Here is a 25,550-nt window from a genome sequence, read left to right as displayed (position 1 = left end):
GTCACTACTCTGCCTAGGTAATTTAGCTTAAATGGAACATTCACAGGTTCTTATTCCCCAGGTACCGGTAATCAGTCGTGTCTTTCTTCTGACTAACTTTCTTATTGGCTAGTGGATCCTTAATTATCACAAGGTGGCTATGGGTTCTGAGGAATCATTTGGAGTAATTGCAGTCTGTAGCATTGTTGCAGCTGGAGCTGGGGGATGGTGCATGATACACATAGCTTGGGTTTTCAAATCAAGTCTATTAGAGACTCTTATTTTTCCCCTTTGCAACACAGCTTTAACATTGTAATACAAGATAGTGGTGCAACATGTTTTCCTCTTTATAGCCAACCAAGCTGGAATATATTATTTTTTCTATAAAAGGGATACATTCATTTGTGTAGCAAGCAACCATTATTGGTATGTTTTGTATAACAATTTATTTTATACATCATGAGTTATTTCCTAAATTACCCTTATGATTAAATACACATTAAGAGCAAATGAAATTCTCTGATTTTGTTTTTTAATGGAAGCACTGTTCTAAGAAAATTATTTCTTCTGAAGATACTCTGAAATTATTAGGCAAATAATAGGTAGTTGTAATTTAATTTGAAGGATTTACTTAATGCGGAATGTGTCACTGTTGAAAAGATATATACGTATGTCAAGATGTTCCTGTAGGTTAGTTTGAAGTCTCTTTCGTTCCATAAAATTTCTCCCTTCCATACTGACTAATACCATCTATCCACTTGTTAAATGCCAGATCTTTTAATAATCTTTCATAGTGCTAATCTGATACAACACAAAATGGATTGCAGGAATTATGCAATCAAGTTATCAATCCCTTAACAAATATAAAAGGATACAGGACAAGAGCAGGGTTTTTAATTTTTTTCCTTATAAATCTGTGTTATTTTCCAAAAATTATTAATTTATGATTATTTTTTAATCTTATTGGAGAATTAGTTTGTGACACCCTTCTTGCTGAGATTTTCAGTGGATTTTGTTTAGCTGGTGCTCACCATTTGAGTTAGTAGGTAGACAAATGAAGCATGATGATAAAATATTTTGTGGAACTGAAGTAATAAGATAGGACTTTCCGTTAGTGTTTTGCTTATAAAATAATTGTAGTTCAAGACCAGTAATATGTTGATAGTGGCCATTTTCTGTAGATTAGGATTTCAAGTGTTACGGGAGTAGTTTTGATTTTGTTTCCCACAAAGAAGGCGATTTAATCACTGCATTTTTTCCTCCTATATTTTTGTAGCATTGGTGTCACCTTCCTCTCATGTCTTTGTTTCCTAACACAGATATTGATTATTTCTCGAATGAGACTTTGGAAAGGGTTACTGAAGGAAGGGAAGCCCTGTGGATTCCGAGTCTTCTGTGAAGGTTTACACTTGAGTTTATTTAGAGTGTAATTATCTTTTATTGTTTCTGACTCAGTTTAAGATGCTACCAGAATTATTTCAAGATGATGAGAAGGCCATCAGTCCAACATCAGCCACCTCGTCAGGGCGAATGCCCCTCACTCGTATTCCTGCAAAGCCCACCAAAGGCAGACCAGGCCAGGCGGCCAAAGAGCACAAGAAAACAGTAGGGCACCAGGTGAGTTCTGGGGAGCTGCCACTGCAGGGCTCCTTCCCCTCCAGCTCAGTTGAAGCCTCAGGTCTTCCTCTGTCAGTCCCCCAGGTGGGGTCCTCAGGTGGGGAAAGGCTAGAGCTCTTACTATGAGAACACGTAACACCATCCCCTCCTGCTCTCTCCACCCAGCTTTAGACCCATGACTCTGCTTAAGCCTGTCCCAAAATAATCTTCTCTGGGTCTTGTTTTTTATAGTGCATATCCTCCCTCGCAGACCACTGCTGCCTTTGGTTTGTCCTCTGGCCATTTCCTCTCTGTATTTGTACAGAGCACCAGCTCCCTCAGTGCAGGAGCAGAGCACTCTCTTTTCTTCAATGTCCTCGGCTCTGTGGGGCGTGGGAAATACCACACACATGCACAGTTCCTGACCAAGGCTGGGGGCTCTGGACAGGAGGCGAGTCAGTTTGCTTTCCCGTGTGTGGGACCGTGTGCCCAGGTGAAATAGGAAGCAGGGCCCAACACAGGTTTGGAGCCTCCAGGCTTGACCTCATGTCGCTGTTGGTAGCCCCAAGGTGGCTGTTTTCTCCCACCCTCCTGCTCATTCCTTGCGCTCTTGGAAGTCACCTGCTACTTTTTCAGTCTCTTGTGGCAGAATTCCCAGTGTACATGATAAATGGACTTAATATTCTTCAAGTAAGATTATATTTTTAGTCAAAATTCTGAGTTCACAACAGAAAGCTACAGGAGCCTATGTTAAAGGAGGGGGTGAACTCTGATGTAAGTGATGGACTTTGGGTGGCTGTGATTTGTCAGAGCATGTTCATCAGTCTTAACAAGTGTACTGCACTGTTGGGGGTACTGATAATTGGGGAGCTGGTGCTTGCGATGGGGCAGGGGGTGTATGGAAAATCCTTCTTCAATTAATTTTGCTGTGAACCTAAAACAGCTCTAAGAAAATAAGTCTGTAGAAAAGAGTGGCAAGGAAAAGTGGTGGGAGGAGAACAAATGTATATTTAGTAGAATAAGCATATAAACGGCAGAGTTTAAGCAAATTTTAACCTAAAGCCCTATATGCTTATTTAGTAGCAGCCCCCTTCTGAGGCTGGGTCAAGTTCACAGGAGGCAGAATCATCTCCAAATCTCCATTAGTGTCATTGGAAAAATTTTTAAATTGTTTTTACAACATCGATTTTGATAAAACTTGATGGCCCTTTCTCTTCTGTTTTTCATGCAGTTCCGAAACTCCCTTCACCTGCTTATGGAGACCCTCAATGCCACTACCCCTCACTATGTGCGCTGCATTAAACCGAATGACTTCAAGTTCCCATTCACGTAAGTATTTCTCAACTACTGAATTAAGAAGCATCCGAGTCTCATAAGGATTCCCATACTAACAGAAGGAAAAAAAATATTCGGGTACATCTTCATGTCTTGTAGAGGGAAATCACTAGTTAATAGATTTTTTTTTTTAAAGTTTTCATTTCCTTTGGAGAATGTGATAATAAATTCGTAGCTGGCCTTTTGAAGATTTTAAAAGTTGAGGTCAACCAGGCATTTCTAGTTCTTTTTTTTTTTTAAAGAGTCTATTTTTTTGACAGAGAGAGACACAGCAAGAGAAGGAACACAAGCAGGGGGAGTGGGAGAGGGAGAAGCAGGCTTCCCATGGAGCAGGGAGCCCAATGCGGGACTCGATCCCAGGACTCTGGGATCATGACCTGAGCCGAAGGCAGACGCTTAATGACTGAGCCACCCAGGTGCCCAGCATTTCTAGTTCTACTTTCTGTTTTGAATTTACTTTAATTCAAGATCCTTCTGGGCTTTTGTTAATTTGGGCATTAGTTAAAACCAGAGCCCGGTGGAATAAGGCTGCTTTGGCAAAGGTTCACAGTTCTCTCTGCTACTTTCCAGCTGTTGAAATCATCAGAGCCTGTCTACTATTACCAAATGTCTTGCCCTACATCAAATACAATGTATGAGGGGGAAATTTTTCTTTTTTTCCTCAAAATGGCAGTTTTTCGCTAATTTTAAAAGTAATGCACATGCATTGTAAAAACAGGTTTTAAAAAATATAAAATAGCATAAAAAATTGAAAAACATTCATTATACACTAAGGGATAACTGGTATTAACTCACATACATCCTTCTTGACCAACCAATATCCCTTTCTTCTCTGCTGTGGTGTGTGTGTGTGTGCGAGCGAGAGAGACACTAATAAAAGGGGCTTGTGCTATAATTGTGGTTTTGTATCTGCTTTTAACTTAATAAATTGTGGATGCTTTACATATTAGTAAATAAAAATCCACATCATCATTTTAATGACTACATAGTATCTCATCATATAGATATGTCATCATTTATTTAAATTATTCCCTAAATGATGACCGTTCCAACTATGCTATGATAAATACATTTTGCCAAACATTCTTGTATATTTGCCTGAGTATCTTCTTAGGATAATATATTTCTAGAAGGGGAATTTGTGGGTCAGATTAGGCACACTTACCAAAGGTTGTAAGTCCCACTCTCACTGCATAGGGTACGAGTGCTCATTTTCCTACCCCTTGCCAATGCTGCCCTCTGAGGTTCTGCCTTAGATGCAGGGCAGTTCTGAAAGACTTATATCCTCCTGATTGCCGAGAAGCGCTTTCCGGAGGCAATGGGAGGCAGAAAAAGCTGCCACAGCCTGGGCCACTCTCCTGGACAACCTTAGGGGCCGTTACCTTCCATCAGCCAACTCCATCTCCCACAGCCGACAGAACACTCGAGAAGACCACATATAGTACAAGCCTCAGATAAGGTGCTGAGGGCTTAGCTGGGAGAGTACAAAGAGTGACCATCCAGCAAGGGGCAGGCCTTGCTACTTCCTCTCTTAGTGTCGGTGTAATGTTAAGATGTCATTTGTCTAGAGTAAAATAAAGTATATAAGATATAGTACAAAATAAAAATAATTGATATCGGTGTGGACACTGTAAGTCCTTTGTATGTACACACAAAGTTGAATAGAACTTTTAGAACACCAATATTTAAAAAAATAATAACTGGATGGGGCATATTTAATTTGTGCTTAGAGAAATCTCCAGAGTTGGCCATTCTTTATTCTACGGAAGCTATATATGGCGAGCTAAAGAACTAAGAGAACAGCTCATCAGACCAAGCCATTTAATGAGTATGGGCAAAGTACTGAGGAGTGTTAGATTTCTTTAAATATGCCCAGTGGTATTTGTTACAGGTTTGTGGTGTGAAGTACAGATAATGTTTATGGCTCTGCTCTTTATTTTTACTGCTAATTGTCTCCTCCCCACTGTCACACACAGTTCTCCATTGTGATCCCCACTCCAACTTTTGAATGTTTTCTTTTCTAATTTTTCCATCTGGCTCCTTACAAAAGAGTTTGATCTCTGGACTGGGGAGAGTAATTTGTGGCTGTTGCCAAGCTTCTTTGTGTATCACTGCCGTTCACATAGGTTTGACGAGAAGAGGGCAGTGCAGCAGCTGAGAGCATGTGGTGTCCTGGAAACCATCCGCATCAGTGCAGCGGGCTTCCCCTCACGGTGAGCGTGGCAGGGTTCCTATGGAAGGGATCCTCTGGGAGAGATTCTTAACCTCTTCCAATAAGCTGATGTGAGTTTTTTTATAAATATAGGTGGACTTACCAAGAATTTTTCAGCCGCTACCGTGTCCTAATGAAGCAAAAGGATGTGCTGAGTGACAGAAAGCAAACGTGCAAGAATGTGTTAGAGAAACTGATACTGGTAAGAAGGATTTTCATTTAACTTTATCTGAACAGATAGTGGCCAAAGGCCTTGTGATTGTAGCATTTCAAAGCAAGCCCTGGAGAATCCAAATACCACTAATCTAGATTATTTGGGGTTGGGAGGGTGGGGGGGCACAGTGTCTTAGAGGTCAAGGCTCCCTGTGCTTAGGATGCTAGACCTAGTGAAGGGATGGTCTACTGTCAGGGAACAGGATGGTGAGGTCTGGAGAGGTCTGGACCCAGACTTGAGACACACTCCTTTTAGAGATTGATCATTATCGATAAAAGTTCATCTCATGCTTATTTATGGAAGATATCAGGCCATATACTGTGTGATTAAGAAAAAACAAGTCTTGTCCTAAGGTAACATAGTCTCTCTTGGAAATGCATGCATTTTAGAGATAAGTATAATATGCCTTAGTGTCTATCAAATACTAAAGAAATCAGAGGAAGACAAAGCCGCATGTGCTATGGGAAGGAGGAACAATTCCATGGAAGAGGTATGTTTGGAGTTAGGCCCTGAAGAATTGGTAAGATTGTATGAAAGTAAGACATCCTAATAGGGAGCAAGGTGTGAAGAAGTAGGAAAGCATAGAATTTGCTCAGAAAACAGTAAAGTGTTTTTTTTTCTTTTGTTGTTTTTTTTTTCCAGTATAAGACTGATGTATGGGACGGTAGGGATTTGGTTAAGAAACATAGGTTGGTGTTTGAAAAGTCTTGTATGCCAAACTAGGGAGTTCTTAAACTTCAGAATGCATCAGAGTCATCTGGACAGCTTGTTAAAATACAGATTGCTGGGCCCCAGCCACAGAATTTTTGATTCAGTAGGTCTGGGATGGGCCCAATAACATGCATTTCTAATGAGTTCCCAAGTGATTGTGATGCTGGTCTGAGGACTCCATTTTGAGAACAGGTAATCTAGTTCATGAAGAATTTAAGATTCATGAAAGGTTTTTTTAAAAAATATTTTCACTTGTTTTATACTGGTTTGAATGGATTACCTTACTTTGAGGTAATTAGTCCTAATTACTAAATATTAAGTAAATGTGATCTCTCTTCTTTGGTAATAATAGCTTGTTTTTGTTTTGGGTTTTTTTGGAAGAACTAAGGCCACTTTCTTAGTAATGTGTAAAAAGAATCATGCTTTTGGGTTTGGACCAACACCTTTCTAACCTAGGTTCAGATGGGAATGGAGAGCAGAAAGTAAGGACAGTCCTTCACCCAGACCGTGTTGTCACCTGGACCACGCCAGGCCGGGCTCAGGGCTGTGCAGGGTGTGGGTGTGATAGAGGAGGCTAATGGTAGAGGAGAGCAGGGGTGGGGTGGGGAAGCTGAGATGGGACAGGGAGAGGGACGGAGGAACCACCTTCTTGCTCTGCTTGTGTCTCCAGCTAAGCTGCCTATGTAAACTCTATGGATTTAAATTAAAATAGTTTTAGATGTTTTAGGTATATATGGAGATTTCTGATTTTTCTGGGTTCACATACAAGATAGGAGATACCTGTTTACCCTGAAAAGTGATTTTCTTTGTTTTCCCTTAGAATTTCAGATCATGGTAGTGATTATTATAAATAAATTCTTCTCTTCTTTTGACATGAGCATGATTAATAACCTGCATCCTTCTAGATAAGGTGGATAAGACTGTGGTAGACCAAAAATAGCATGCATGCCTGTATTTACTGCTCCACTCTGCTTGTAATACAAAGTCAGTGAGCAATACAAGTGATTATGTTCTTATAAAAGGAGTTTTGAAATTCATAGAAGGATTTTAGATACATTTATAGTGTTGTGTTTGTTTATTTTCAGATACTGTTGATTAAAGGCAACAGACAACTGTTGCAAATTTAACTCTTGATCAGAATACGCCAAGTTGTTTGTTGTTTAATTCTTACTTTGTGTGCGTGGCTTCCTGCCTTATTCTTCATGCTGGTGTTTTTGTCCCTTCAGCTTTTTCACGGAACATACAGCCCGATGTAATGCTTACAGCCTGAGTCAGTCAGAGAGAGTGTCATCATCTCCATTTCCTTGAGATATTTAAAATCCAAACACGCAAATAATAACTGCATGTAACCCACAACCAAATTTTTGGCCTCAGATAATAATTTCCAGGTAGAATGATTCTGGAAAATAACTCTTAAACTGCAGTTTTCCTTAAAAATCCCTTCTATTTGCTCAACTTGCCTAGGATAAGAAATCTGGCTCCATTAGTTAATTGTGATGTAGCCCAAGTTTTAGCTAATAGATTGATCCCTTTACTGATTCTGATTTTAGACTTATTTTTTTCTCTTTTGGAGAAAAGATTGACCATTTATATGGTCATCATTTCTTCTTCTGAGTGTACAATTTCTTCCAAAAAATAGGACAAGGACAAATACCAGTTTGGTAAGACAAAGATCTTTTTCCGTGCTGGTCAAGTGGCCTATCTAGAGAAACTGAGGGCAGACAAGCTGAGGGCTGCCTGCATCCGGATCCAGAAGACCATCCGAGGGTGGCTGCTGCGAAAGAAGTACCTGCGCATGCGGAAGGCGGCCATCACCGTGCAGAGATACGTGCGAGGCTACCAGGCCCGATGGTAGGTCTCTTGGTGGCCTGTCCAGCCTGACTCACGGCCCCTGAGCTCAGACGGCTCACCTGGTTCCTTGTCCAACTGATGACAGTTTTCGGTGGTCTTAATATTTGAGAAGGCAACACCCCACCTCTTCTTAGTTTCAAAGAATAACAGATTTACTCCCAAGACAGTTAAATAGAATAAAATTTCACTCACCCTTATTATGAATCATTTGGATTCATCTTCAAAAAAATTACAAAACACTGCCTACTTGTGTCCTCCGTTTTTTTTATTTTTTTGTACTTTTATGTGGTCTTGAAGAAATCATCTGTAAATTGAAAGTCATGAATATGTACTAATTAATAATGATTCCACCGAGGAGTTTTCAGGAGCAATTAACTGAGAAGATCTAGAGGAGAATGAGACTTCATTGTGATTTACATGTGAGGATAATTTTAATTTAGAACTCTCAGTAGAGATGAATTGACGGTGAAGAACTTATGCCCAAACAGATAGATTAGGGAGAAACATCACATGTTAGCAATGGCCAGATGTAAGAAAGCTGGTGGTAAGTAAGTATGGGATTACTGTGGACAGCCCATCAGCTGTATAAAGGGGACATAGCTTGGGGTAATGAGCACCATCCTAGAAAGAGAGAAACTTTTTGAGCTTCACTTTCTTTATTGTCCCATATCAGGGAATATGGGACATCCTACTTTTCAGGGTTAGGGAAGACTCAAATCAGATAATGAATGCAAAAATGTTTAGGGGAACTATAAATTGCCATACAAATATAAGTGATTTAACATGTACAATATTAGAATAATAGCAATGGAGGTACTACTTATTATGCTAACAATAACAACATATATTGGTGCTTCAAGTCTCTACAGGATGTGGTCCTGGGTTTGTCTGATTACTGACTGTGCACCCCTCTTCTCTTTGGCCAGCTATACTAAGTTCCTGCGCAGAACCAAGGCAGCAACCATTATTCAGAAGTACTGGCGCATGTATATAGTCCGCAGGAGATACAAGATAAGACGATCGGCCACTATTGTTCTTCAGTCTTATTTGCGAGGTTATTTGGCCAGAAATAGATATCGCAAGGTGAGGCATTATTTCCAACTTTGTTTATTCATTCCATTGACATTAATCAAATTCCAGATTTGTACAGAATACCACAGGGCTTCCTGTGGACATAGGAACTGAATGGAGACAACCAACAACTGAAATATATTTTTAAATATTAAATTAGTACATTTACTTATAAATTTTTTAAATTAACATATAATGTATTATTTGTTTCAGGGGTACGGGTCTGTGATTCATCAGTCTTGCACAATTCACAGCGCTCACCATAGCACATACCCTCCCCAGTGTCCATCACCCAGCCACCCCATCCTTCCCACCGCCCACCACTCCAGCAACCCTCAGTTTGTCTCCTGAGATTAAGAGTCTCTTATGGTTTGTCTCCCTCTCTGATTTCATCCTGTTTCAAAGTACATATATATATTAATAGGATAGTGGAAAAATACCTTCCTTTTTCCCCTTTATGTAATTTGAAAAAATGTGACTATGGGGCGCCTGGGTGGCTCAGTTGTTAAGCGTCTGCCTTTGGCTCAGGTCATGATCCCAGGGTCCTGGGATCGAGCCCCGCATCGGGCTCCCTGCTCGGCGGGAAGCCTGCTTCTCCCTCTCCCACTCCCCCTGCTTGTGTTCCCTCTCTCACTGTGTCTCTCTCTCAAATAAATAAAGTCTTAAAATTTTTTAAAAAAGTGACTATATTAGTTTCCTGTGGCTGCTGTGATAAATTACCAACAACTTGGCTTAAAACAACAGTAATTTATACTCTCAGAGTTCTGAGACCAGAAGTCTAAAATCAGTATCACTGGACCAAAATCAAGGTGTCAGCCGGCCTGTACTCTCTCCAGAAGCTCTAGGAGAGAATCTGTCTCTCGCCTCTTCCGGTTTCTGCTGGGTAGCTGCTGCTGTCCCTTGTGTTTGTGGCCGCATCACTCCAACCTCTGCCTCCATCCTCACATCATCTTCTCTGTGTGTCTAACTTTGCTTCTCTTGTCTGTCTCCTCCGAGAATGCTGGTGATGGATTTGAGGCCCACCTGGATAATCCACGATAATCCCCTTATCTCAAGACCCTTAATTTTTTAAGAAAGATTTTATTTATTTGAGAGAGACAGAGCATGAGAGAGAGCACAGAAGCAGGGGGAGGGCGAGGGATAAGCAGACTCTGTGCTCAGCATGGAGCCCGAAAGCAGGGCTTGATCCCACAACCCTGAGATCACGACCTGAGCTGAAATCAAGAGTTGGAAACCCAACCAACTGAGCCCCCCAGGCACCCCAAGACCCTTAATTTAATCACATCTGCAAAGACCCTTTTCCCAAATAAGGTAATCTTCACAGGTTCCAGGGATGAGGACCTGATGTCCTTGGGAGCCTTTATTCAGCCAACTGTGATGAGCTTTGAATGGGTAGAATATATGACAGATGGGTAGAAGATCATACCAAGAATGAAACAATCTTAGAAGACTTTAACATGGTGAAAAGGAACTAAATTACATTAATGTGGTTAAAAGTTGTATTGACTAGCATATGATGCTCCAGAAATTTTTGACAAATCATCTTTATATCTAGCAATTATCAACATGACTAACAGATCACCAGATAAATCTTAATCCTTACCTCTGACAGTATGTGATCTAATTGATGGAAGATTTTTCTCTCTCTTGTTTTGGCAAGGTTTCGAGTTTGTCTTTAAGGTATATTCTCAATAAGCCAGAAATACAGTCTGGATCTTAGAGCTCAGTGCGCATCTCCATTAGAAGGAGCATCAGTAGAGTGATTTGAGGGACATGTCTCTGGTCACAAGTAGTGCATAAGTGTGGCCAGGTCCTATTTATGTGTTCATCTTACTTTCTTATTTTGAAATAATTTTATTTATTTTTTTAAGATTTATTTATTTATTTATTCATAAGAGACAGAGAGAGAGGCAGAGGGAGAAGCAGGCCCCCTGCTGAGCAGGGAGCCTGATGCGGAACTCGATCCCAGGACTCTGGGATCATGACCTGGGCCGAAGGCAGGAGCTTAACCGACTGAACCACCCAGGCGCCCTTGAAATAATTTTAGACAACAAAGAAAAATGGAAAGTTAATGAGGCTTGAATGAGTAAAACACATATAGCTGTGTTTTGAAGAAAATTTATGAAGACAGCTTCTCCAGGTCTTTCTCTCTGCCCATGCCTTCTGGTGCTCTTTCTCTACAGGCATGAGCTTTCAGGGAGGGGAAAAGCCTTATTAAATTTGACCTCTTAGATACAACAAACTGGTTACCCTCCCGTTTTCCTCAGGAATATCTGAACTGGGTTGTGAGGCCATCGGTTTAGCAGAGGCTCTGGCCAGCTCAGCTCCCACAGTGACTAGACACAGTGGGGGCAGCAGGTTAGAGGCTAGCTCACATACAGGCCAGTAGCACCCCATCAGTGCTCCTAGCTATGTCCAGTTCAAGCTTTCCCTTCGTGGGAATTGGGCATCTTAAAGGGAGAGCAGGTGTCATTTAATTTCTCTGACTCATTGATGGACATGAGATTGAGGGTGGAAGCTCTAATTATATACTGTTTCCATTTGACTGAAATTTCAGAAATGGACCAGTGTCCGAAGTAACGTGGAGAGAAGGAAATGGCATAGGAAAATTGGCATTAATAGCTTTGCCACTGTGTCCTGAGTTTTAAAGTCTGAAAGCCTTCAGTTTCCATCACTGAGTCTTATCCATTTCATCGCTAGTCATCCAGACAAGGGGCTCCCTCAGGATTGTGATGCTCAGTGAGACCTCGGTCTGCTCGCCTCACTGCAGCATGATACACGCTGACTGGCTGACTGAGCGGAGACTGAAGGTTGCCTTAGCATTAGGAGAACAGCTGGAAAGGGCAGCCTTCAATTGCCAAAGAGACTGTTAAGGTCGCCTAAACACCTATGATTTTTTTTGTATTGAAAACTTAGCCACTTATTAAATGTATTCTCTAGAACGTTACATTTTTTCTTTGTTAAATAATCTAAAATCAGGAGCTATTCTTCTACTGATTTTATCAAACTACTGTCTATTTGAATAGTTTTAGAGATTTTTACATATAAAAAGTTCCATAAGAGGTACATTATATCCATTTGTAGTAATTGTTAATACTTAATCAAGTACATACATTTAAATATCAGTTATATCACATGGTAGTTATTCCATAAAATCATAGACTTAGAAGGACCTCAAAGTTTTGCTAGTTTAACCTTTCATAAATTTCAAGAATTTTTTTTTAATTCAAGAACTTTTTCTTTATCATTTCTGGAAATTGTTTATAATAATCCCTACTTGATGGTCATTACTGACAAATTCATCTCATAAGGCAATCTTGTTATAAGTTGTTTGTAAGTTTGGGGGAATATCTTTTCTTTCTTTTCTTTTCTTTTTTTTAGAAAATACAATATAAAATCAAAATTAAGATTAGTTCATTTCATCTTTTATTTTTCTTTTAAAGCTCCATCCCTACCATCTTTGAATTTCATACGTGGATTCCTGCTACATTTGAAATGACAATGGGAAATCCTCACTAAAATGGTATTCCTCAAATGTGGCAAACAAGAGTGTCATTTTTTTTTGTTTCTGAGGGGGAAAAGTCAATAAATCAGTAATAAACTTTGTAGTACCTCTAGCATTGGCTTCTACAGTCAGCTTACTGGTCATACCTCATGTCTTCAAGCATAGGTTTGTGATATGTAAAATCCATCTAGTACATTGTTGGTTCAATTTTTTGTATCCTTCCCTTTAGGCAGCATATGGATTCTCAGCCTGACATACCTGGGTTGATAATGTGGAACCTCGAGTCTGGTCTAGGGTCTGACATTACCTGTACTTACTTACCTTTCTCTGCAGATGCTCCGTGAGCACAAAGCAGTTATCATTCAGAAGTGGGTCCGGGGCTGGCTGGCTCGCACCCACTACAAGAAGAGCATGCATGCCATCATCTACCTTCAGTGTTGCTTCCGGCGGATGATGGCCAAGCGCGAGCTGAAGAAGCTCAAGATCGAGGCCCGTTCCGTGGAGCGCTACAAGAAGCTCCACATTGGCATGGAGAACAAGATCATGCAGCTGCAGCGCAAAGTGGATGAGCAGGTATGTTTTACTCAGAAGCCCCAGGAGTGGGACCTGCTAAGGAACTCCACTGGATTATTTTCAGCAGTGTCTCCCCTTGACTTTACTTTTCAATCATAGCAAAAACAAGTAAAATAATAATGACATTAATGTCATTATGGAAATAGTGACAAGCTCATAGGTAAGTTTATACTTGCAAGGATGAAGGGAGGAAATTATTCTGAGAACATAGCCAGACTTACTAGCACTCCAATCCTTTATGACCAGGAGTCATATTGTACTTCATACTGTATAAATCTCTTTCATCATTATCATTCATTTGCATAAAGTATAAGGTTCCTTTTACAGATGAGTTGTTTAGCATTGAGATATGGTAAAAGAGGCAGGAAGATGTCCATGCTTCTGAGGAATGTACAGTCTATTTGCAGGGATAAAATTTGATTTCCTAGAGATAGTTACTAAGTAATATTTTAGCACATGCAAACAATATCATAATAATTAGTAATACATAAATACTGAGGAGGGCAAAAAGACAAAACAAAACAAAACAAAAAAACCCCTAGAAAATAGAATAAAGGGGATTCATCAGGAAGAGGGAGGAATTCATCTGAGTGGGAAGAGTTTTGAGGTAATAAAGAGATTTGTAAGTAACTTGTGATTTTGAGGCCATCTTATCATTTTTCTGAATCACCTGGCTAGCATATGGCTTTCAGTAGAACACTGATTTATTTTCAAAAGCAAGTATAGATTTTTCTATTTCTGGTTTAAGAATCAGGAAATTAAGAATTTACTGTAGTAACTTACCTTGTGACCATGAGAAAATCACATCTGTGTTGCTCATGATGTAAAACAGAATTAATTCTGCCTGTTCTCTTCTCTCATTATGTCACTTCAAGAGGGTATTGATTGTAAAGGTTGTGGTTAGTATTTTGGTTAGATACGGCATCAATGCTATGATGATATAGCATGAATACGATGAATAAATACGGTTTTCTCAAAATACACTTGATATATATATATATATATATATATGTTTACTTACTGTTACTTATATGTGTGTTTAAAAGAACAAAGACTACAAATGCCTCATGGAGAAACTGACCAATCTGGAAGGAATATATAACTCTGAGACTGAGAAACTACGAAGTGACTTAGAGCGTCTCCAGCTAAGTGAGGAGGAAGCTAAGATTGCTACTGGACGGGTCCTCAGTCTGCAGGAAGAAATTGCCAAGCTCCGGAAAGACCTGGAACAAACTCAGTCAGAGAAAAAATCCATTGAGGAGCATGCAGATAGATACAAACAGGAAACCGAGCAGGTAGGAACTAGTTTTCATATCCCCATCTACTCCTTTCACAGAGGAAATGTGCTGTTGTCATGACCTGGCCCATGTGGCTCAAGGTTGGTTTCAGTCGAAGGTGAAATACAATGTTTGTTTATTGTTCATTATTAGTGTTTTCCAAGCATGTCTCCCACAGGATGGATGAGTAGTTGTAGGTCTTTTAGTAGAACCTTTGGACTCTAGTAAGAACAGAGGCAAAGTAGTATTGTAAGAAGAGAATTAATGGCTAAGTACGTACTCTACATTCTTTTTCTTTAAATACATAGGTCTGGATGAAGTGTAGACTCCTTTTTCTTCAAAAGGGTTAACATGATTAAGAAGCCAATCAAGCAGTGAAATGTCATTAGCTGATAATAGAGATCTTTATGGAAACCTGCATTAAGGCTGTGTGAGAAGTCCAAAGTGGGAAAAATCCAAATGTCTGCACACTGATTATAGCCAAGGGCTGCTATGCAGATAGAAAAACAACAACAGTGCGTATAGATTGGTGCTTTTACATTACAAATTTATATCAAAGTTTTTATCAAAACTTCATTAAATACAAAAAACATTAAGGTTCTCAAGCAGCAATGCAATGTATTGTTTAAAATAAAAGCACCTCAACATAAAGCTTATTTGAAAACCGTGATAGATTTTCATAAATTCCACTAGTATTACCATCTTTAAATGAAAACAAAGTTGATTGTTGTCTGTAACTATTGGCAACACTCTCAATTTCCTGTGCTTTTTCTCTACTAACTTCTGAATATATATTTTTAAGGTTTTATTTATTTGAGAGAATGCATGCATGGGGTAAGCGGCAGAGGGAGGGAGAGAGAGAGAGAGAAACAGACTCCCCACTGAGCATGGAGCCTGACAAGGGGCTCAGTCTCACAACCCTGAGATCATGACCTGAGCCCAAACTGAGAGTCAGACTCTTTCTTAACCTATGTGCACCACCCAACTGAATATTAACACAGCCCTCTTTCTCTGTTTCTGAACTCCTGATAACTTTCTCTTTATTATTAAAGTTATTGCTTTAACATGTGACTCTTGATCTTGGGGTCATAGTTGGGGTCATAGCCCCACATTAGACATAGAGCTTACTTTAAAAAGAGAGGAAGGAGGGAGGGAGAGAGGGAGGAAGGAAGGAAGAAAGGAAGAAAGGAAAAAAAGTAAGCTGTCAGGGGAGACGAACCATGAGAGACGATGGACTCTGAAAAACAAACTGAGGGTTCTAGAGGGGAGGGGGTGGGGGGATGGGTTAGCCTGGTGATGGGTATTAAAGAGGGCACGTTCTGCGTGGAGCGCTGGGTGTTATGCACAAACAATGAATCGTGGAACACTACATCCAAAACTAATGATGTAATGTCTGGTGATTAACATAACAATAAAATAAAATTTAAAAAGAGTTCCTTGAATTTATGCTTAGAGACAGGAATTCAAATTTTACTCATCACAAGCACATATTTATGTCAAAAATGAACTAAGTAAACTATAAACTTTGCAAAATTTACCTTTGGTTTTGATTTTTGCTTCCTGGGAATCCTCATCCAACTGGGAACTAGAAAGTGAAAGGTCAATGTGTTTTGTTTGCGCGCGCGTGTGTGTATGTGTATGGGGGGGCAAAATATACATATACATAACATAAAATTTACCACTTTGACCATTTTTAAGTGTACAGTTTTGTGACATTCAGTACTTTCACAATGTTGTCAGGCCAGTGCTTACACATGGAATGAAAGGACTAGTTTTGCAGCTAGTTTGCAAAAAGGGAAATTCTTTTTCTTGAGACAGACAGCAGGGAGCTTCAGAAGGAATCCAGTGAAGTCCAGAACCAAAATGCCCTTCATATCTTTCTTAACCTCCTTCATCTCTCTTAATACCTGAATCATGAGTACACATAAGCTTTGTGTTAGGTTGTTGAGGTGAGAAGGCATTTTCATTCTTTCAAGAGCAAATGCTTATTAGGTGCCAGGCAGTTGCTAAATGCTCAAGGTACAAAGTAAAACAACAGCAATTATGTCCGTTGTCCAGGAATTGCTAGTCTATTTAGGGAAGTAAAAGTAAATCATTTATAAGGGCTATAACGAGGTACATACAGGGTCCTGTAGGAGAGACACCTAATTGGGGCGGGTTTCCAGGAAGGCTCTCTGGAGGGGCTAATGCTTGAGCCAAGTTCAAAAAAATGACTACATGGACCTACGCAAAGAAATGAGGTGCAGAGACGTGGAGGTAGGAGGGCCTGTGGTGTGGTCTTTATATTCAGTACTGGGCGTCCTCTGCCTACTGCAGCCATCTGAGTTGACTGTTTTATTTTATAGCTGGTATCAAATCTGAAGGAAGAAAATACTTTGCTGAAGCAGGAAAAAGAGGCCCTCAATCATCTCATCGTGGAGCAGGCTAAGGAGATGACAGGTAAGGCTCATGTGGGTATAACCTACCGTACTCCAGCCAGCCTTAGATCAAAGTTTTATATGTTACAACTTTGCTTAAAATGGAAATGTTTTAAACAGTTGAGATTGTCATCAGTAAATTTATGAAGTTCCAAGAGGCAAGCACCGTAAATATTTTGGTTGATTTAGTTGGTGAACTTCTAAATCTGGTCTTTCTATGTACAAATGTGAATTCATGTATAGTCAATATCCTGTGTAATATTTTAAAAATTAATTTTGTTCTGCATGTATGATTTATTAGTTATGACTTATAGGATTCCATTGAATTAGGAAGAAATCATGAGCTAATATATATATATATATGTATCTACATGTATTTATTTATTTTTTGCTAAACCAATGGATATTATCCTCCCAAGATCAATTACTCTTTTCCACATAAAAAAAAAGGCAACTCTAATTTTTTGAATAGAGAACTAAGTAGATGTGAACGTTTATTCTATTAGATATTTGTAAGATAGATAAGAATGATGATAATTTACAAGGAGTCTACATATATATAAATGTGGGCTAAGAAGATACAGATTAAAGCTATAGTAATTGGTGGTGGAGACAGAGAAAGAGATGGATTGGAGTGAGGATATAGTATATGAAAAGAACCACCAGAATGTTATCCTTTTTGATGTGGTATTTCAATATAAAGTTTTGAGATGAGGTACTACAACAATAATGGTGTATTATTACTGATGAGGAAATTGAGGGAGAAAAGTACCTATTTATGAGTAAAATTAATGAAATCAGTTGTTAGAGCATTAAATTTTAGATGTCAGCTAGGGCCTCCAAAAAGAGAGTCCTGAAAACAAATTGAGATTAAAGATTAGAGACAGGAAGAAATAGGCCTTAAGGTACCCACTAAAGCTTTGTTGAGATGATAAGAGAACCCTTTGTACTCCCCCCGCCCCCCACTACCTCCTTCCTCCCAACTGAAGGGCATAATGTAAAGGCAAGGGAAGAAATCTGGAATTAAGCCTTATAGGATGACCACAAGTAAAGGATAAGGTGAAGAAAAGAAACTAGAAAAAAAATTGTTAGAGGATAGTAAAAACAGTCACTGAAGACATGGAAAGAAGGCTGCTAGGATGCAGAATGTGATGGAAAGATCCAGAATGATGAGAATACTTGAAATTGGATGAGAAGAACAAAGAACTAACATTGGATTTGCCTAGGGAAAATTTCTTGGTAGCCTTATGCAGCTTCTGCAAATGGGTGAGAATCAAAGACAATTTACAGAATGTTATAGGGAGAAGAAATTCTTTCATTCATTCATTCACACATTGAAGCCCAACATGAGGGAAACACTGTGGTGGGCATCAGGGAAGCAGTTGTGACAACACACTTGCAGCCCTCGCCCTATGGAGCTGCCAGGGAAAGAAATGGTGAAGCAATCGAAGCAGGCAGCGCAGCTGGATTTAGCCACGAAACATGAGAATAAAATGGGCCATATAAATATCAGGAAGCTTAATATTGATAAATGTGACTGGTGGACTCATTTAGGTAAAATATACAGCTGAGATGTGAGACTGTTTACTTTGCTTTATCTGCAGTCTGGGGCTCATCTCCCATCTCCAGATGATGTCCCAGGCAAATGCAAGCCGCCGACAACAGAGACAGCAGAGTGGGGTGGGAAATGGAAAGGTCAGGGTACCCCCAGCAGCACACAAGAGAAGTAACAACACAGATGACCGGGCATCAGGGTCTTATCTGGTTAGAAATGGAGTAATAGGACCGTGGTGGTTCAGCATTGTTCAATAGTGTAAAATCCCAGCCTGGGGACTGAGGTGAGCGAAGAGTTTCACCTAGGATATAGGACAGCTGGGTTCATTGAGAAGTCACCACTCCCTCAGAGATTGGAGAAGTGTCTAATTTATAGAAAAGAATTTTATGATAGTCTGAAACAAAATATTGGAATAGAAAATACTTTCCGTTATTAAACAATGACTAGTGGGAGTTTATCAAGGATGTGCTATAACCGGTGAATGGACTAGTGGCACTGTGTCCCTAGTACATGGGAGAACTCAGTAGATGATTGTTGTTGTTAACAAACTACTTTTTTTGTCATGATATTTGCTTTCCCTGCATTCACCAAGGTGCTCTTCATAGTTCATGGTGCTAAAAGTAAAACCCTTTGCAGAGAAGCTGGAAGTCAGTGTACATGTTTGTCCTCTTGAGTTCTGTAGAGCCATCTTTGTTATGCTTTCCCCTCTTTCTTTCAGAGACTATGGAGAAGAAGTTAGTAGAAGAAACAAAACAACTGGAACTCGATCTTAATGATGAAAGGCTGAGATATCAGAACCTTCTGAATGAGTTCAGTCGCTTAGAAGAACGCTATGATGACCTCAAGGAAGAGATGACTCTGATGGTGGTGAGTCAAACACTTGCTTTTTTAAAAATGGAAACATTTAAGCACATAAAAAAGCAGGTAGAATAGTGGAATGATTCGCCATGTACTTCATGTACTCATTACCCAGTTCCAAAACGGTCAACACATTTCTACCCCTACTCTATCCCTCCTTCCCACCCCATCCAATGGTTTGAGTTGTTGTAAAGCAGATCCCACAAATCATATAACTTTATTCATGAATACTTTGTAAAGTCAAACACTTTAAAGACCGGGCTGTAGACTTTGTCATATGTATTGAATGACTTCATGTACAATTTGCATATAAAGCAAATATTTATAAAATTGAGTATTTCCTTTACTGTTTTTTGTTATGATTTCAAAGATATATTCCTACAAAAAGAAAATTCAGTCTCTGTTTGTAACAAATTATCTTGTCTATTTCAAGAACTCTTCTGCATCTACCAACATACCTCTTGTACTTTTAATAGTTCTACACAGCCTTTCTGTTCTCCTTATTCTACCTACTGTCAGGAAACAAAGAGTTCCCTAGCTCTCTTGTTCCCTGTAAGTATCAGCCTTGAAGGTAACCTGGTGGTACAGATGGCTGGAAATGCTCTGCAATATCTCTTACAAAAACAAGATCATCTGATATCTGTGGCACAGAATATTTGCTTCGAATTTTGCTTCTATCTGGATCCTTTGACGACATTTTTTTAAATGTGACATTTAAAAAGTCAAAATAAAGGAAATTATGTAACACAAAAGAAATCAGTTTGTCACCTGGAAGAGAGAAAACCTAGTCTCAAAAAGGTTAAAAAGGTAATTTAAATGCCACGGTTGGACTGTTACTTCAAACCTTGCTACTCTGTCCTGATTTATATGTGACAAAGTGAAATTAGAAGTAGGAGTAGGTCACCATCACACCTACTGACAACCCAGAAGGACCCTCATTAGGTCTTGTCTTCCTCGATCTCCCTGAGGCACTTGGCCTTGTTGAAATCCTCCCCCCTTCACATTCTCCCATTCTTAGCTTTCTCTAGAGTCCTTTTTCTCTGTCTTTGAATATCATGTTCCCCAGAGTTCCATTCTTGGGTGTATTTTAATTCCGTTTACTAGATAACCGGGCCAACATTTGTGGTGAATCTATGCTTTGGTTATGGTTAGAGCTAAGCTTCATGTCCCATGAGGTGTTTCGAAAGCCACTAGTTACTTGGGATATTAAGAAGTGGCACTGGGAAAAGAAATGACTGGGGTCATATAAGTGTGGGAGTCACTAGGTGAAACAGAGATAAACAGATTGTTTTTCCTACAGAATTTCTTGGATTCTTTAATACTGCATGCCTTGTTAAAAAAAAAAAATACTGCGTGCCTTGTGAGCCTCAGAAAATAGAATGAGAGAAGCACATGCCATGTATACATCACTTTCTGAGCACATTCCCAGAAATATCTGTGAGGTTAATGGGTCTCCTCTTTAGAGAGGTAGCCATGTCCAGAAAAGACCCTCCAGCAGTAATGGCTGTCCTCCAGCAACTTAGCAGGGCTGTTCCTTCCCACTGGGCAAGTCTCTGCCTGCTAGCCATTCTGTTCCCAGCAGTGTGGTGGAAAAAAATGTAATCAAGTTCCGGGGGCAGTTCAGCTGCTTGATTTCTGATTTCTCAGCCTATAATCCTCTCCCCTGTATGCCTGTGACTCATGTCATTCCTCTTAGTTAACAAAATGGTCAGAGGGAAAAGGAAAACAGCAGAGGAAGGAAGATCAGAGTCTGCTTGCTTCCTTCTCAGCTCTTCTTAGGTCTCCTTTCATAGCTCCAGATGCAGTCAAGATTGCAGTCTTTGCAGAAGATGTTTTCCAAAAATTGCAGTGAATAAAAAAAATGGACTTAATAATATGGGATTAATTAAATAATAGCAATGTCTTATTTTAGTGTTTAGGTACAAACTTCACACCTGCAGATGGGTACTTGGCTAATATTTCATTGACACTGTTCTACAGGTGGAGCCCTCACTGCCACAGTGCTTAGGAAGCATCTTGTGGTAAATAGACTCCTCAGATGGATGGCAGGGAACTTTAGTTAGGGAGGGGAATTGATAGACTGCCTCAGGACTTCTGGTAATCTGTGTAATTCATAGGCCAAAGTTCATGCTGCTGATTACCAGGGTCTAGATTTGTTGGCCCTGGTACCAAGAAGGGTTGTAGGATTTTCCTTCAGGAACATTCAGTTGTAGAGCAGAGGCAAGGAAGAAAACACTAAATCCAGGGCCAAGGAAATTCAAGCAGACAGTGAAAGGATAATGAGGCAATGGAATTCAGGCTTGTGAAGTGTTTAAAGATTCATCCCAAGTAAGGAGGGAGTCCAGCATGTCAACAATGGGGTCATTAACCTGGACAAAGGGAATAAAACAGATTCAAGCACAGAAGGGATTATTGGAGACATGACAGATTGGGAGAGGAGGTACGGGGTACAGATCTTGAAGGGGCATTTGATCCGTAGGGTGTTCGTCCTTGTGTTTGAATAGCATATGAGCTAAAACCTTGGGGAACAGAAGGCCATGCACAGGAGAGTTGTTACATTACTGCAGGGTCCTGACAATGATGGCAGCATCCGCTCACATTAATTGAATTCTTATTATATGCCAAGCACTATGCTAACTCTTTACTTGCACGATTTTACTTAATCTTCACATAATCCCTATTAGGTAGATAATATTATTATTCACCTTTTCCCAATGATCCAAGTGAGGCCTGGAGAAGTTGGGCAAGGGACAAGTAAGTGGCAGACCTGGAATTCCTACCCGGCTCTCTCTTAATTCAGACCCAGAGCGTTTAACCACTACCTTGTATCCAAAAGTTACATTAAATAGCAAATATACAGTGTTGCTTCTATTCATACCTTAAGGTATTTGTTGTTTAGTAACACATACATGAGGGAAAATAGAGGTCTCACTCATCTTTAATAAGCTTATTAAAAAACCTTTGTCCAGGTATTTCTGTGGACCTACTTGTTTCTCTTAATGATAGGACCAATTTATTAATAAACACCTTCCCATATAACTGTTGGTTGGGGCCAGGAACTTCACGTGAGGTTACCTGTGTACGTAAACAGTAAATCTGAGTGCCTTTGCTTTATGTGGGGTGATTCTCTCCTTTAGTGTGTACCCTAGCTGCTAGATAGTTTCAGAAGTTCTGGTGTTCTTGGGTCTTCCTTATGCACTGGAGTACAGGTTGGGGTAGCCTGGGAGACTTTCATCTGCCCCTGGATGCTGGCTTTCCTTTGGTCATATGGATGGGTCTGCTGTATGTAAGCTGGATATGGGAGGGAAAGAGGCAGAGAAGCTCTTTGTGACTTCTGGCTCTTCTTACAGCTGGGAGGAGGAGTAAAGGAAATTGAACAGACCAGAAAAGCTTCCAGAGGTCTTTCTGAAGCTCTGAGAGCCAGTAACCCTGTGAGATGCAGGCCACTGACCCTTTCCACCTCTTCTGCAGGGGGCTACCCTAGGAATGAGGGGCACAAAATCCAGCCTTTTTATTCCTTCCTTCTTCAAGTCACTCTCCTGCAGAGAGGAACAGACTGCAGTTGTTTAACTTCTCTGTTTTCCATAAGCTTTCTGAACGTTAGTTTCATAATACCACATGTCATAGAAATGTCACCTGGATTCCCTGAATTAATAACCCCAGGACGTCAGATAGCTCATCCTTCCCACTGCTGACTCCAGGGATTCAACTTCATGCACAAGAGTGACAGAAATTATAGTCACCGATGTAGAACCCCTCTCTTTTTTTCCATTTATGCTCAAATACAGTGCAGTAAAATGATTTTGCTATCATTAAACATATCTCATGAACTTTTTACTAAGTTTTATTTCATTGCAACGCTGAAGTCAATGTTTGGTTGCTGAGGCATTATACTTACACTTTACCCATTGTGACTGGCCACTCACAACTTCAAAAACCCAAAGTTGGGGTCAGGGGGTGCCCAGGTGACTCAGTTGGTTAAGTATCTGACTTGGGCTCATGTCTTGATCTCAAGGTCCTGGGATTGAGCCCCGCATCAGGCTCCCTGCTCGGCCGGGAGTCTGCTTCTCCCTCTCCTTCTGCCCCTCCCCCTGCTCATGCTCTCTGCCTCTGCCTCTGTCTCTGTCTTTCTCTCTCTCAAATAAATAAATAAATAAATAAAATCTTAAAGAAAAGAAAAAACCCAAAGGGGATTCTTCTAATAATCACAGATGATTTTTGTTTGAGCATTTGGTTTTGTGACTTTTCTTGTCATGCCCTATGGTGCATCTTTTTCTTTGAGGAGCTCAGAAAGTGACCCTTTCATAAGGGTTTGTTAAGGACAACATGGAACAGACTATTTGGACATGAAAACAGCAAGTTAGTGAGTGGGGGTTAGAACCAAGTTATGGTGGATGCTGTCTTAACTATAACTGGTTTAATTATATTGTGTTAATTATATTTGGTTTATCTGCCTTGTAGAATGTGCCTAAGCCTGGACACAAGAGAACAGACTCCACCCACAGCAGCAATGAGTCTGAATACACCTTTAGCTCTGAAATTGCAGAAACTGAAGATATGCCATTGAGGACAGAGGTACATTTTAGATACCTATCACTACAAGTAGGATGTGACCATGCTATTATTAACAGAGAACATTTCCATTGCGGAGCAGATGTCATTTGCCCATAAATGTAGCAGTTGTTTCAAACTCTTCATATTTCATAAATGACCAATGGGTGCTTAATTAGCTTATTAATTATTACATGTATTTTCTTATATCTACATGCATACTTATAGATATTTTTTAATAGACATTTTAATTTTTAATGTAATTTTGATGACCAGATTTTCCTTTTTGTAATTCCCTTTTTCATCTTAACATACCCTATTACAAAAAAACATAGCTTGTCATGAATTTATTTCAGACTGAGGTAAATTGTTTTTAATAGTAAGCCTTTTGTCCTTGAATAGTATAAATAACCAGTACCCAAGAGTTAGCAAAACTGCTGCCTCTGATGACAGTTTTTACCAATGTGATTTTTGGCCACAAAAATGCAAGAAAAGTAGCTTATAAATCTGCCTTAGTGTTTGTATTATGTGGTATGAAACGAAAATGGCACATTACCATAACTCCAAGAGTACAGTGACTTTAAGTTAGATTGTTCCCAAACCAATTCTCAGATCTTCTTTTCAAATATGATACCAGTTTCGCTAATGTGTAATTCAGGCACAACTCTTCTATTTTTATATCGTATTCTGAGAAAATGGCCAAGTCAGAAATAGACTGCTTCTGGTAGAACAGCCAAAGAAAATTGAATGATTCTTTCCTTTCTTGTCTTAGTTTTACTCAGGATGAAAAGTTTCTGCCATCTCATTGTTTATTTTAAGGAAAAATGTCATATAGTTGGAATCATACATACAAGAACCCTAAGTTAACTTATCCAAGGTCACAGCGTGCAAGTGGCTGAACCAGTATTCTAACTGACGCTGGTCTGTTTGGAGCCCCATACTCTAGTTCCTCCCATCCGGGCATTTTATACTGCAGTTCTCCAGTCTGTTTCTCTCTGTAGCTAATGTTAGCCTGCAGACCACTGATGGAGCAGTATGGCCACTGAATAGCAGGATAGAGGTTGTTCCAGGTTTTTGGCTGCTGTGTGACAAACCATCCCAAATTTCAGTGGTTTCAAACCACAGCAATTTACTCATGTTCACTACTCTTTGAATTTTGACTGGGCAGTTTTTCTGCTGCACATGGGGTTGGTTGGAGCACTTCCCTGCATCCCAGCCCAAGGAAGAGGACCTAGGGCCTCTCCGAGCGACTTCTCTGTTCAGCAGGATGGTGAATGGGTTCTGAGAGTGTAAGAGCAAAAGATGCCAGTGCTTGTGGGGCCATGCCCAGAACCAGCACCTTGTCAGTTCTGCCACATTCTATGTCATAGCAAATTACAAGGCCAGCCCAGACTCAGGGGAAGGGGAGTGGACTTCATCTCTTGATGGGAGAAAAGACATTTGTGTTGGGAACAATCACTGGTAACCATCTTTGGAGACTATCACAAAGTTAGACTTTGAAGATTTCAAAATTACACCCTCTGAGCCTCTAGTGGATATGAAAGTTTTAGGATTGCATGCAGTTGGTCTTCATGGGAGTACTCACTTGCAGCAGTCTGAGGGAAGTAAGTATGTTTATATACTGTTGGCTTCAGTGTAATAAAACTTGAGCAGCTCCTGCAAGGAAGGGGAAAGCCATGACAGAAAGGGTGTGTTTGTTGCAAATTATTTTGTATTAAACTCGGACAAAGAGGCTTCTTATTGATAGTTTTGATTGAGGACGTTACATTTTTAACTTCAAAAACTCTTCTGTGCTTTACCTACTTTTTACTAGTAACGGTATTTGTCTCTACTCTTCTCAAGTTT

General features: G+C 39.9%; 1 protein-coding gene across 1 annotated transcript in view; it reads left to right on the top strand.

Moving 5' to 3' along the window:
• The window catches only part of MYO5A (myosin VA), a 192,278-nt gene that overhangs the window by 114,684 nt on the left and 52,044 nt on the right, over nucleotides 1–25,550 (top strand). Inside the window, 11 exon segments of the mRNA XM_027570252.2 lie at nucleotides 1,435–1,596; nucleotides 2,807–2,904; nucleotides 5,037–5,123; nucleotides 5,216–5,324; nucleotides 7,687–7,898; nucleotides 8,825–8,981; nucleotides 12,808–13,047; nucleotides 14,094–14,342; nucleotides 16,670–16,763; nucleotides 19,015–19,163; nucleotides 23,616–23,729. Coding sequence (XP_027426053.1) covers nucleotides 1,435–1,596; nucleotides 2,807–2,904; nucleotides 5,037–5,123; nucleotides 5,216–5,324; nucleotides 7,687–7,898; nucleotides 8,825–8,981; nucleotides 12,808–13,047; nucleotides 14,094–14,342; nucleotides 16,670–16,763; nucleotides 19,015–19,163; nucleotides 23,616–23,729 — 1,671 coding nt within the window.

Source organism: Zalophus californianus, chromosome 6, assembly GCF_009762305.2.
Source record: "Zalophus californianus isolate mZalCal1 chromosome 6, mZalCal1.pri.v2, whole genome shotgun sequence".
Taxonomy (NCBI): Eukaryota; Metazoa; Chordata; class Mammalia; order Carnivora; family Otariidae; genus Zalophus; species Zalophus californianus.
The sequence above is the reverse complement of the archived record's forward strand: the minus strand, read 5'-3'. Positions and strand labels throughout refer to the sequence as shown.